The 13,313-nt window shown below is 49.3% G+C and overlaps 6 protein-coding genes across 6 annotated transcripts; 1 reads left to right on the top strand and 5 right to left on the bottom strand.

The window, feature by feature from the left end:
- Window positions 1–90: 90 nt before the first annotated feature.
- Window positions 91–962, bottom strand: N7509_009312 (alpha/beta fold hydrolase; the record flags this gene model as incomplete). Its single annotated transcript, XM_056633949.1, has 2 exons — window positions 91–458; window positions 530–962. 2 exons carry the CDS (start codon window positions 960–962, stop codon window positions 91–93), a joined length of 801 nt encoding a protein of 266 aa, XP_056484569.1.
- Window positions 963–1,720: 758 nt separating this feature from the next.
- N7509_009311 (uncharacterized protein) lies at window positions 1,721–2,824 on the bottom strand (the record flags this gene model as incomplete). The annotated part of the gene is made up of 1 exon (XM_056633948.1): window positions 1,721–2,824. One exon carries the CDS (start codon window positions 2,822–2,824, stop codon window positions 1,721–1,723), a length of 1,104 nt encoding a protein of 367 aa, XP_056484568.1.
- A 291-nt stretch (window positions 2,825–3,115) lies between these two features.
- N7509_009310 (aldo/keto reductase family protein) lies at window positions 3,116–4,280 on the bottom strand (the record flags this gene model as incomplete). Its single annotated transcript, XM_056633947.1, has 6 exons — window positions 3,116–3,271; window positions 3,328–3,697; window positions 3,760–3,941; window positions 4,003–4,060; window positions 4,122–4,132; window positions 4,209–4,280. The coding sequence occupies 6 exons, from the start codon at window positions 4,278–4,280 to the stop codon at window positions 3,116–3,118; spliced, it is 849 nt and encodes a 282-aa protein (XP_056484567.1).
- Window positions 4,281–5,483: 1,203 nt separating this feature from the next.
- On the top strand, window positions 5,484–6,825 carry N7509_009309 (putative translation factor pelota; the record flags this gene model as incomplete). Its single annotated transcript, XM_056633946.1, has 3 exons — window positions 5,484–5,561; window positions 5,628–6,116; window positions 6,178–6,825. 3 exons carry the CDS (start codon window positions 5,484–5,486, stop codon window positions 6,823–6,825), a joined length of 1,215 nt encoding a protein of 404 aa, XP_056484566.1.
- A 1,110-nt stretch (window positions 6,826–7,935) lies between these two features.
- On the bottom strand, window positions 7,936–9,306 carry N7509_009308 (uncharacterized protein; the record flags this gene model as incomplete). The annotated part of the gene is made up of 4 exons (XM_056633945.1): window positions 7,936–8,199; window positions 8,255–8,320; window positions 8,415–8,608; window positions 8,664–9,306. The coding sequence occupies 4 exons, from the start codon at window positions 9,304–9,306 to the stop codon at window positions 7,936–7,938; spliced, it is 1,167 nt and encodes a 388-aa protein (XP_056484565.1).
- A 2,485-nt stretch (window positions 9,307–11,791) lies between these two features.
- N7509_009307 (ER lumen protein-retaining receptor) lies at window positions 11,792–12,887 on the bottom strand (the record flags this gene model as incomplete). Its single annotated transcript, XM_056633944.1, has 3 exons — window positions 11,792–12,343; window positions 12,409–12,716; window positions 12,788–12,887. 3 exons carry the CDS (start codon window positions 12,885–12,887, stop codon window positions 11,792–11,794), a joined length of 960 nt encoding a protein of 319 aa, XP_056484564.1.
- Window positions 12,888–13,313: the final 426 nt, after the last annotated feature.

Raw genomic sequence — 13,313 nt, 5'->3', positions numbered from 1 at the left:
GGAAATATTATGCATTTAGCTTCAATTTCAATCCTTTCTCATCTACGTGCAACAAAGCCTGTCCATCGCAAATCGTAATATTTCTACTTATTATAGTGAGACACCATTCGCAAACTTTGCGATCAATCCGCCGACCTCATCACCAGCCTCAATGCAATGCCAATGACCGACTCCCGTCAGTACCTCAAGCGACTTGCTCTGGCTCGAGACATGGTCAAAGATGTGCTGGCATCCCTCCATGGAAGCCGACTTGTCTTCTTCACCTGCAATAAGCAGGAAAGGCGCTTGAATAGCGGCATAATCCGATGCCTTCGCAGAGGCAATAGCCCGGCAGAGTGCGGCATATCCCTTAGGGTCCTGACCTGACAGCAACTCTCGGATAAACGCCTTCTGCAGCGCGGTACTGCGAGAGCCAACAGCGGCGAAAGGAATGGCATTAGCCATTGGTTCCATCCCAGCTGTGACAGGTGAGAAAGTCAGTACCGTTCGCAAGATTTAAGACTAGCACAAGATGGGATAATCGGCCTACCTTCCAAGACCGTCTCGGACCTCTTGTTCATCACCGTAACGAGAAGCTCTGATGGGTGCGTCGGTCCAATGGCAACGACACCTTGCACACGATTTGCGTGACGCGATCCAAGCTCTGTCACGACCAATCCGCCCATTGAATGACCGACGACGATCGCTTTTGGGACTCGGAGCGCGTCAAGCACCCCGATGATCTCGTCTGCGATCCCCGGGATCGAAACCGAGTCATTAGTGTAAGGCGACCGGGCGGCGCCATAAGTGTCAACGGTGATACAGCGGTGCTTCTCTGTGAGATGAGGGATGACGGGATAATAGTAATTCTGCGAGGATCCCAGTCCATGAATGAAAATTATGGTGTGGCCGTTTGCTGGGGCACCGTCCGGATGAGAATCGGCGTAGTTGAGGCGGTGGCTGTTGGCTTGTACGAAAGGCATTTTCGTCTATATCTCAGAAAAGACCTGGAACTTGAAGACTGCTCGAAAAATTAATTTGAGTGGTAGGACTGGTCTGCGCGAGAAGGCTTGTGGAAGAGTAAAGTGCCCGGGGGGGTTGAGTTCGGAAGCTGATCTATAAATTCAAGGTGTGTCGTCATTAGGTACCGATAAGACAGACCCCGGTTTTCGCTTCGACTTCTTAGCGGCTTCTATTTTCTGTCTGCCCCTTCTTTTGCCAGAAAACATTTTTATCCGTCGGAATTGACTGGTTCTGATAAGCTCGAGCTACCCAACCCCGTCTAGGCGTGAACCCGAATGAGGGGCATTGCATTGCGGCATCCGAGGGCGGTTCCGCCTCTCCCGACCGTCGGCTGGCGCCCGATCTCCAATGCGCTGGGGGTTCGGGAACCGTTTTGCGCAGTGATTTATAAGGCCTGACCATTTCGGATCTCTGGAAAATGAGCATGTCATTGTAACATTTACTCGATTTCGGCTTTACGGGTGTATTCGTCCACGAAAAGAGGGAGAGAAAAGGGCATATCAATTTCATGTTCAGCACTCCTGCCCAGAACGCTAAATGCAGCAAAAAAAAGTATAGACAGCTAAGGAATAACCAGGCGCATATGATGACTCTTGGAAAATGACAACCGGCAGGCAATTCTGTAGCCGGGAAGAGAGGCATGTAAAAGAACCAACTCTAGCATTCTTCTATCCGAACCAATGGCGCAATGGAATGATAATTGTGCGTTCCAATCCAACTACTCGTAGATCTCGCAAAATGAATCGCCAGCACCACGCTCAAAGACTTCTTCCATATAGTCTGCCGTGTCATCTCGAAACGAATCATTAGCCGTAGGAATGGTGTTCATGACTGGATTGGGACGGTCATTTGAAGAAGGGTGTACGATGATGGCAGGTTTGGATGGCAGATGGTCCCTCGGGCCGGGTTGGATGGAGGGCGACTCTATCACAGCTTCGGCTGCTTTGAGAATGTCTGCGTCATCAAATGCAGAGCAATCTGAGAATTCATCATCATCTCGGTCATAACATAATGCCAATGTCTCATGGCTTGTGTCGTTTGTAATCTTATCGTGTTTATTCTCCTCTAGAATGCCTGCATCCTGGAGACAATAAAGCTCTCGCTCCAATTCTTCATCCAAGTCGTCAAAAGGGTCCGTGTCTCCGTCGGCTTGGTCACTTTCAAGGTTTGCATCAAGTCCATCAACTTCATCGGGGAACACTGCCTTTTCTAGACAGAGGACTCCGTTTCCTGACCTTTCGTCTCTTGCGCCATGTTCATCGCCTTCTGTCGGGACCGTCACCTCTTGGAGAAGGGGCGGGTCATTCTCTGATTCTGCGTCAGGGTCATCCTTTTGAATGACTGCATCACGATCATCGAAGTTTTCAGGAACAAGTGCCTCTTGTAGACAGGATAATTCATTTTCCAACTCCTCGTCCAAGTCGTCCGGTCCATCTGAGTCTTCCTCTGTATCTCCCGCCACACTATCGACACCGGAACCTGTTGTATCATGCGCTAGCTGTGGTTCCGGAATGGGCGGGGGTTGTCTAGCAAGGCCTAGGAAGTTCGAAAGCAACGGTTGACTAGAAGAAACCTTGCGGGCATTGGGATCGGGCAGGCCAAGTCGCTTCCTTTCCCGCTCCTGCTCGTCCTTCTTTTTCTTGTTGGCAACACGTTTCTTTTCCTTCTCTCGTATGTTTTTGGCACGGCGGTCGAGTTCTTCTTCGCGTTCGATCCGTTTGAGTTCAGCGGCCGTGAACCGGAATTGTTTGTTGCTGCGTTGATACCGGCGACGCACGGTGCTGGATTTCTCAATAACGATACGCCGCGGCTCGTCCGGCATGTTGGAGGCAACCGTTCCGGCGACTGCCTACCGATTTCCAAGTCATGAGGGACGGGCGTGGGTTCATTGAAGATTGTTGGGTTGGGTGTTGGCTGACGGGTTTCCGTTTGTTGCTCGGCGGGGATACGTTGTGCCGAGATCAACAGACTGCCCGTTTGGGCTGCACTTGCTTTGCTCTACTTTTGTCCTGCCTCCACACTCAACCTTACATCTTAAAAACAATTTCTATTTTAAAAGGAAGGAAACAAAATATTGGATAGCTTGTGCTAATATTTATCCTTTGGGGCTAATCTAGATCTTGCAGTCACGAACCGGGTCCCAGCACACAGGCGCATACTCATCCAGATTCAGACTTTCCATGTCATCCTCCGACAAGGTGAAATCGAAGACTTGCGAGTTCTCAGCAATACGCGAGTCAGTGACGGACTTGGGCAGAGGAACATATCCCTATTACAAAAATCATTAGTACCCTACCATTGACACGATAAAATAGCATCACATACCTTCTGCAAGCTCCAGCGAATCAAAATCTGGGCAGGGCTCTTTCCGTGCTTCTCGGACAGCTTCTGGAGAACCTGCTCCTTCATACGAGTACCCTGAACAAGGGGCGAGTACGCCTCGACGATAACATTACGCTTCTGCAGCCACTCGGCGACATCATCACGTGGGCACCAAGGGTGAATCTCATACTGGCCGACGGAAATTTCACCACCACCACCGCTCTTGATATACTCTTCCAATTCCTCTAGCTGCTTGATGCCAAAGTTGGAGACACCAATGGAACGGATATGGCCTGCCTTTTGGGCCTCAACCAGGGCGCGCCATGTACCAAGACGAGCCTCCTTGCCGCCATAGGGCGCGTGAATCAAGACACTAAGAGAAATGTTAGCATACACGAGCATCGAAAAATAGATGCAAGGCAGAATCTGGCGCACAGGTCGATATAGCCAAGGTTGGCGGCAGCGATGCTCTCTGTGATAGCTTGCTTCGCATTGTCGTAGCCCATCATAGTGCGGGGGACCTTGGTCGTGTAGAAAATCTGCGACCGGTCAAGTCCGGACTGGCGGATAGCGGCGGCGCTTTCGACTTCATTCTGGTAGACTTTGGCGCTGTCGACCTAGCGATGTGGTCAGTTTGGGGTTATCCTTGGCGGTTTGGGATTGTGCATGTCCACCCACATGACGGTATCCGAGCTCCAGAGCCTTGAGGGTCACTCGCTCGGTAACATCGGCAGGTCTAATCGCATGAGTGTCAGTTGATGTTGAGGGTGAGTTCAAATGGGATATTAGAGACATACGTCTGGTAGACCTAAAGGAGCAAAAACTTGTCAGAATTGAAGCATGGACATGGAGCTCTGATGTCAAACGTGGGGGTAGTAGCTTACTCCGAAACCGACGACGGGGATCTCGTAGCCCGAGACAAGCTTGTAAGTAGACTGGAGAGATAGGCCGGCCATGATGAAGTAGATAATGTGCAAAGGTATTGAACAGAGAGGGGGGAGAATGAAAATGCAGAACTTGGAAAGTTTAAAGTGCCACTTTGACAGCGTTGATTGATAATGATACCTAAACCCTCCATTTCACGGACCACCTCGGTTGCGTAATTCCCGCCGGGTCTCGCCTCCATCTGAACCGATCACTGGCTGGTCCATGCCGATGTGGGTTCTTCAGGTGTGCTGGAACCCCATTAACTCCTATAGGAATGAATCATGGACTACTCGTACTTGTAGTAATGTATAGGTGTATGATCATTTATATAATATCACCAGCGCTGGCCCGAGGCTACCGGTAACTTACAGACGGACTTGGAGCTGCCACAATTCGTTCTATCTCAATTATCATCCAACCATTGAATCCAAATTGGGAAAGTGGCACGCATGGGGTGAATCGAGACTTGGTTATCGATATGTCGCGGGCATCCTAGGATAGGGTCCCATCCCAGGGCAAAGGACCTCAACTGGAATTGGTTTTCTAGGGTTTAAATTGGAGCAAGAGCACGCATTTTCCCAAAAGAGTTCCCGATGCAAATTTGGTATCCATCAATTGAGCAAAGTGGGGCCACTGATGTAGTGCCCTAGGGGAAGTAGGTACGACGAGTAGGTACCCCAAATTTGATATTGAGATTGTCAGTCGTCAGTATGGGACAGCTAGTAATACTTTCAGTGTACGTCATCCTATGTACAGTATTCCAAGGTATGTCATTATCCACACTAAGTGTACATACTAACTTGAAAGTTCTAGGTCTGTTGAGCCCTTCTTCACTAAAATGCCTCGAAACTTCTTGTTCTTAGTCTTCTGTTCCACTTGCTATTTAATCACTGGCCATTGTACATTTTATATTTAGATATATGAACAAATTAGAAAAGACTTCAAGTTGGAACTTGAATATATCTGCCAAACAGCCGAGTAGGCGGTCCCGAGTGGCAGTATCAGGCGCGGGGCGCTGCCAGGTATTTATCGAGTTTCATTCATACCTGTCCTCGGCAGGCTCCCGTGAACAATTGGTTGAGAACAACTCGCTGCTGGTACGACCAAATTGACTGGCCGAGGATCATCACGTCGTCTTTTCCGGGGATCGATCACAAATTCCGCATAACTCGATCCGCCCGCGACCTTGCATATCTTTTAACACAAGTGGGATCCGCAAAGTCACTTCTCCAATGCGTCTCATCAAGAATAAGATCGAGCATAATGGCTCAGGCACAGTTACCCTGTGCCCCGAGGAGCCTGAAGATATGGTATTTCCGACCAATCCTCCACCAGCTACTCCGCCGACAACGTCTAATATGATTTGATTATAATAGTGGCACGCCTACAACTTGATCCGGCCAAGTGATGTCCTCCGTGCCAGCGCAATTCGTCGCATCACATCAACTCAAGAAACCGGGTCAACTTCATCCGCACGCGTGCACCTTTCCCTCGAGATTCGCGTCAAAAACTTGGATTTCGACCCAAAAAGCTCGCAGCTCCATGTATCGGGACAAATCATGAACGAAACCGCTCACACTAAGATTGGACAATTTCATACCCTCGACCTGGAGCTGAACCGCAACTTTACACTTGAAAAAGAGGTCGGCTCAAATGGCGAAGGTGTCGGTTGGGATAGCATTGCTGTGGAGATGCTGAAGGATGCTGTGGACGAAGGCGGCAATCGACGCGCCGAGGCTATTGCTGTCGTTATGCAGGAAGGACTGGCACATATCTGCTTTATTGGACAGTTTCAGACGATAATGAAGCAGAAAGTAGAGATGTCCGTGCCGCGAAAACGGCAGGGCGGCAGTGATCATGATAAGGTGAGTACTGTTGCTGCAGTAAAATCATCCCCGGAAGAACTATGGCTAATTTTATGGATAGGGGATGAACAAATTCTATCGAGTGACACTAGAGACTCTCCTTCGGCAGATGGAATTTAATACCAGCATAACGTCCGCTTCTAACAACGAGTCCGTACGACCAGTCCTACTCGCCTCACCTGGGTTTGTCGCTGCCGGTTTTCAGAAATACATTCAATCTGAGGCTTCTACCGCAATGCCTGGTCTCAAGCGATTACTTCCCAGCGTCGTGGTTGTTCACTCCGCCTCCGGCTACTTGAACTCCTTATCGGAGGTTCTTCAATCTCCCGCGGTCAAGAATATGTTATCAGACACTAAGTATGCCCGTGAAACAAGATTGATGGATGATTTCCTGGACCAGCTCCGGAAAGAGACCAACAAAGCGACCTATGGCCCGCGTGAGGTAGAGTCTGCAGTGGACCAGGGCGCTGTCGGGCGCGGTGGCGGTATTCTCATTATGTCCAATCGCTTATTCCGATCCCAAGATGTTGCTGAGCGGAAGCGATGGGTATCTCTCGTGGATCGAGTACGAGATGTCGAGGGCGGAGAAGTACGAATTCTCAGCTCGGATCATGAGAGTGGGCGACGTCTCGATGGACTTGGCGGCATAGCAGCACTCTTGACATTTCCTATCATTGAAGATGACTTGGATTCCGAGGAAGAAACTTGATAGTTAGAGTCAGAATAACGAAATATGAATCATGACTAGAGCTGCCCCTTCGCCAAAAATTACAATCCGAACCGTTATTTTTCATGTCAGTAATAGAACCGAGTATTGATCTACTTTCACGGGATCCCATACAACACTCTCGGATCTTGAGGACCCGCAATTGATCCTTCGACCGTGGGGTTTCTAGTGCTATCTGTTGTGGATCACCATGTGCCTGTGGAAATGATACAATGTCTTTTTTTAGGCACACAGGCTAGATGGCCTGATAACCCGATTTTTAGCCTGGGCACACTTGGGCAATTTGAGCCGAAGCCATTCATAGATCTACATAGCTGCATTATAAGGATTTGGGAAGGGGCTGCCAGTGTTTGATGGGGCTAAGAACCGGAAAGTCGGTGCTTGCGAGGGCCGTTGCAACTATTTATAAAGAAGATTGCTGGGGCGGGGGAATTCCGAACCTTGAATATCAGCAGGGGCAAATGTGGAGTGAAGGGCACTAGAAAATTAGCGTCGCCTCATTTCTCATTTCTTTCTAGTGGTTACTACTAGTAGTTCAACTTGACTGCAAAAGGAATAAGCACGCTGCGTGCTGTGGTCGGCTCCGGGCGCATCATTGTTGGGGCCAAATGGTAGAATTGGGATAATGTTCACAACACCCCCCCCCCCCCTCCCTTCCCCCCAGGGCTACTGGTATTGCTCGGATTTAGTGCTTACTACTAGTATGGCCGAGGAATAGCTAGAAATTGCTCGGTATACTTGGCGAATCATTTATAGTGACGCGTACGGTGTATGAATATCCGATATTATGTGGCTTCTCTCCGAATTGGTTGATATTGGGCGGCCGTCGTACTACCTTAACACTGCGTAAGCACTTAATCGGGGTAAGCGTTACACTAGATACTTGCAGGTGGGGGCCTAACTAGCTACCATGGGGTCCAAATGTTTCAAGTTCTAAGTATATCTTCAAGCTCAGCTGGGTCGCAAGTATTCGCTTCTATGGCTTGGATTTGATTGAAATTGCGCTATTTTCGGAATACAGGTTTTTGGCAAGTGTGTATGTAATATGCAAAAGAATGATAGTAATAAAAATCCACAGGATACCGAGGTGGCTCATGTGCTTCGAGAGATGGGGAATATAGCTGTGATGATGCGAAAATGCCGCCAATGATAACGATGATGTAGGGTGTTGATTACTTCGGTGAATTGCGCCGAACGTTTTCGAGAAGTAGATGGTGCGGGGGGTGAACTTGGGGGTTCAGATGTCGTGGAAGGTGACCCTTGTTTTTCTGCTAGATCTTGTTTCGTATCTAAAAGGGCTAGTTGTAATTTACATTCCTCGGGTGTATAGCCCTTCATAGAGCCCAGTTCTTTCATCTAGAGACCTATGAGATTCAGAAAACCAAATCGAAGCAGAAGATTTAATGCTCACCTTATTTGCAATAAATCTATACTTCTCCTGTTCCCATGATTCATGAGCGCTGGTCAGAAGTTGTATCTAAACAGTAATCAGTTAGCACCCATTTCTGAATATCTAAATCTACCTTTGTCCTCGGAAATAGACTCGTGTAGTATGGGGCTCACGTACTCACTTCGGCATCTTCCCAGCGCGATGTCCGTTCCTTTTTCCGACGTCCGAGTCGCATCTGAAGTCGAGCCTCAGTGGCATCTTTTTCGAAGTGCTCACAAAACATGTCACGAATGACCTTCCACGCGTAGCCCTGCTCACGCAAGCTTTCCACAAAAAGATCCTCTTGCTCTGCTTGCGGGTCACGACGACCGCGACCTGGTGCACGAGGTTTGGGTGGCATGATCGGCGGAGACGGCCGATTACTTCCTACGCTCGCGATCACGCTCCATGCGCTCCATACCCTCTGGGTCTGGGAGAATGTTTATTGGGGTATCTCTTGATGGTGTTTTGGAGGGTGTTCGTTTCATACGTTTTGGAGGTGGAGCTCGCGGTGACGCGGCGGGAGTTTGGCCCAGGCCATAGTGCAGGTGGTCGGGAGCATATGCATAGTTTGCGGAGGTTGGCGCAGTTGTTCGAGGATATTCGCTTGGAAAGGGTGCGCAAATTCCAAGACCTTGTGGTTGAACAATTGGGTCGTTGACGTAGCGGTATTCCTGAGGGTGATACTCTTGCGCTCGGTGGCTGGCTATCGGACTTGGGTGGAATGAACTGTCTGGGAGGCTAATTGGCGTGAGGACGTTCGGATGTACTATAGGCTCGGAACAATATGGTTGATTTACATCCATAAAGGGGGGTTTGAAACGAAGGCTAAAAATATCCTTGATCAGCGAGTGCGTTTCAGTGTGGGCAACTATGGCCCCAACCCCGGGGTTGGGGTTGGGGCCGGAGTCGGAGTCGGTGTCGGTCACTTGACATACTGTATCAACTCCAGTCCATTCGGGACCAAGAGTCTGATAGTACCCCTGCATCTCTTCCCCAGAGCTGGGGAGCCCATGGCCTCGAGGTAGGGACATGGTATTAGGCGTGCAGAAGGTAACTACCACGTATGTAGTAGTAAGTTTATGATTCTGCGGCCCAGGACGCAGTTGATTGGAACAAAATGTTCAGGTGGCAGAAGATGAAACACGAAACAACTCCGTGCAGGAGTAGGCGTATGAAGGCGGCGGTTGGAAGTGTATAGTGGGTGGTGAGTTGCGGAGATGGCGTGTACACAAACACAGGCGTTTAAAAGCGATCAAAATATGGCTATTGTCCACCACGATCCGATTAGCAACTTGTTACTTTGATCTAAGGCACCATAAATTGAGAATCATGAGGAGAAACAGAGGGGCAGAAACGAACAAAGATATAGAGTCAATTCCCCTCTTCTCTAGACGCAATATCGAGATATCACAGCCCACGCCGGAATGCCTCGCGAGGCAGGATGAACAAGCAGTTTGGCTTGAAGAACCATAGGCTCAGAGTGCACCAGAAGCTGGAATCAGTAACGCTGGCGGACGTGCTGCATCGAAGCGCTCGGGGGAGGGAAAGTGTAGACTCGTCGGTAGCCTATATTTAAGCGCCTTTGAAACCAATAGTGCCAGCAGCTCCATATCGATTCCGGCCCCCAAGCTTCATCCAAGCCCCCAAAGAAGGGGTGGGCACAGACTCCTAGTCTGCAGCTTGGGATGATGAATGATTCCAGGCCCACATCGTCCTTGTTCAGCAGTGTCCGAAATCATCATGACGGCCTGACGAGAAGTAGGGGCCGACAACCAAGAAGGGTGGAGCAAAAGCAGGCCAACAGATCCACGTTGCCGGGCCCCAGAAGGAAGCACCCGGGAGAGTGGAGTGGGATCTTTAGGGCCAAATTGACAGCTTCTGATTAGCGCTGCTAGAGCCCCTCCGAGGGATTAATAATGGCAATAATCGATTCTAGGTTGGCGATGCACAGGCATGCGGTTCGAGGGATTCCGGATCTGCGCTGGGGCAGCAGAACAGGATCATCAAACCCATTGGCCCCCCTCTCTTTATTTTCGATTTTCTTTTTCTGTTTTCTGTTTTCTTTTCTCTTTCTACAACACACACTTATCCTTCTCCGCTTTTAATTTCTGGTTTCTCATTCGTGCTCGCTTTGATTGACCGCCGCTTCTGCACAATCCCAGTCCAAACCGATGCAGCCTTGCGATAAAGTTGTTTCAAAGAGATTGAGTCTCGCCATTAACTTATCATTTAGTAGAGGATCACACAGCCACGGCATGCATATTTCAATTTTCAAGACCTACCAAGGAGGTCTTAGAAGATTTGTCATATCACGAGAGTCAAAATGGCTGAGAGCGGCTAGAGTGGTCAAAGTCAAAAGATCAAAGGGAAATAAATGACCCTCTGGGGTGCTTGGAGTGATCCATCCATTCAACCTCATTTTCCAGCCTAGACTTCCTCAGCGGCTCTTGACTGGTTCGGAAACACATCCTAGTCTGGTGAGGCTGAAAGCAACAACTGCTGTACCCGCGCGCAGTGCCTTGGTGGCTTATATCGGAGGATTCAGGACCGCTGGTTAAGCGCTGGCAGGGATTCTCCCCCACCACATCTTTCACCATGCATTCTCACTCCCACCAGAAATCTTCTTCTGGTGTCGCGCCAATCAACATGGAGGGCACAGCCATTTTCAATCACAAGGCGAAATTCGATTTCCAGTTTAGTGACGGGTTACCACCTTAAAATCTACGAGTAACCTGTCGAATAGCTCCGTCACTTCATCGGCCTTCGTGTCCCCACATCGCGTCGATGAACGGACCATCCTTAGTCCTACGTGGACATGTCAATTTCCATAATTTAAGCGCCCCCGAAATTTCTTAGTCTGGGGATGTCTAGTAGTATGTGCTCATCACGTCGGCGGTGGCCCCTGGACTGGATCGATCAAAGAATGATAGAACAAAAAGAATTCCAAGGGTGATAGGAAGCGAACTCTCACGCTGCCTAGGCAATCTCGGTATATCTCCGGAGATTTCCAAAAACTGCCTCGCCCGTGAAACACAAGCGGCTTTGTAACGCGGGGGCGAACCCGTTAGTTGGCATTGAATATGAGGGAAAAGTTGCGGGTTGGGGTCCGATAATATGAATAGAATGACCGATGCACAGTCAAGTTTTCCCGTAAATCACCTAGCTTGGCTGAGCAATTGGGGCCAACAGGAATCATACGAGCTAAATAATACTATCATCGGGAGTCCAACGGCGCAGTCCAACAGCGCAGATCCTGAATATCCAGAGTGATATTGTGACCTTAGAAAAGATAAATTCCGAAAGACTGGCTAATAGTAGTATGACATACACAACGCGTTCCAAGGTTCAGGGTGGGTCGCGGCCCCTTCCGTACTAAATACGATCGCTCCATAAATGTTTCCGGAAATAAGAAAGCCAAAAAGTAGAAAATAGAAACATAGCACATCAATCAAAATGCGTCCATCTCATTTTCCAGGCAGTTTCGTGACAGAAACCTGCAAATCATGAGTATGACGATCAACGACCTTGGCGAGCATCTGGGACGAGGTCATCTTCATCCGAGAATCCTTCTAGACCATCTTCATGATCGTGCCCGTGATTTTCCAAGGTGTCATCCGCCGCCACAGAGATACCGCGTGCGCCCCATCTGTTGGTGTTGGGCTGGCCGTCTCCTTCCGTCTCCTCTTCCCGGAGATATTGCTCCTCATCGGTCGACGTGCGCCGAGCACGGAAATTGACCACACGGTTGACTATCCAGCTCTTGTTATAGTCATCCGAGTCCACCACGCCACCGTTGCGGAGCTTCACGCGCTGGCGTGAATAGTATACCCAGGCAAAGTCGACATAGAAAGCGGTTTGGATGATACCAAAGATCAATGCAATGGGATCCCAGTGCTTCTCGGAGCCAAACCCACGCACCATCCAGTTGAGAATATAGAGTGCTCGATAGGATCCCAGACACGCAAGATAGTAGGAGTCGATCACGGTGGGAACCGTAGTTTGGCGCAGAAGAAGGAGCTGCGGCAGCACACACACCGATTCAAGAACAATCGAGAATGCCCAGAATAACTATCAATCGGTCAATAATATGCTCGACACGGTACATTTGAGTTCGCGGGAATGTCTCCACTTACCTCGCTCAGCCAGAAAGAAGGAAATCCTTTGTACGTAATGGCGATAGCAATTGGAGCAATGACCACTGAGCCAATTACCGACCATATACCGAGCTTCCAGGCACGTTCTCTCTCTCTTGTCCGAGGATAGACCCGCATCATCAGAAAAATGAGGTAGGAAGAGGAGGCAAGGAACACAAGCTTGAAGGGGGTGTTCCATAGTACTCCGGCTCCATAGTAGCTAAAGGACCATGAGTAGCTCGAAAATAAGTCCAAATAGCGAGTGAAAAAGACGAGGGCATAAAGCAACTGCGTGAGGAGCGAAACGCCTAGACAGAACAAGGTCTGAGTTAGTGGATCATGTTATCGGACGGAATCATGAAAGGGCTATATTCCCTACCCTCAGCACTCTTATTCCTATGAATTGCCCATACCAATACACAGACAGATGCAAGATGGGCGATGTCGGCGATGACACGGAATACGTTGAATACCGCCATGGCGCGGAAGGGATGGCTGGGTGCGGGGAGAGAGGTGTTCGAGTTCGATCAAAGGAGATCGCCTCTGGAATAAGCCCCGATTGACTCTGTTCCGAGTATTTAGCGGGTAGCAGTTAGGTCGAGGTCACAGTCCTGCTGGTCCCAATCCTTCCAAATTTGCAAACCACAGCAGTTGACGTGGAGGAAGCTCCCAGTCATCACGGGAGCTCCACGCTATCGGCGCCGTAGAGCTCGGGCCGCGTGTCCTCACGTGAGACTTGACGTCAGCATCGACACCCGATACTTCAGGTGTTTAATATCTTGCAAATGCAGAAACGTACAGCGATGGGTGTTATATTCTAGTCAAAGCTTTTTATAATAATATATATTAAAATAATATCCGAGTGAGGGTACTAATAATACGGTCAGGCTAAGCAATGTGACACG

This window comes from Penicillium cosmopolitanum, assembly GCF_028827165.1.
Source record: "Penicillium cosmopolitanum strain IBT 29677 chromosome Unknown utg000009l:1.0-9042332.0:1.0-9050551.0, whole genome shotgun sequence".
Lineage (NCBI taxonomy): Eukaryota > Fungi > Ascomycota > Eurotiomycetes > Eurotiales > Aspergillaceae > Penicillium > Penicillium cosmopolitanum.
This window is presented reverse-complemented; position numbering and strand designations above follow the sequence as displayed.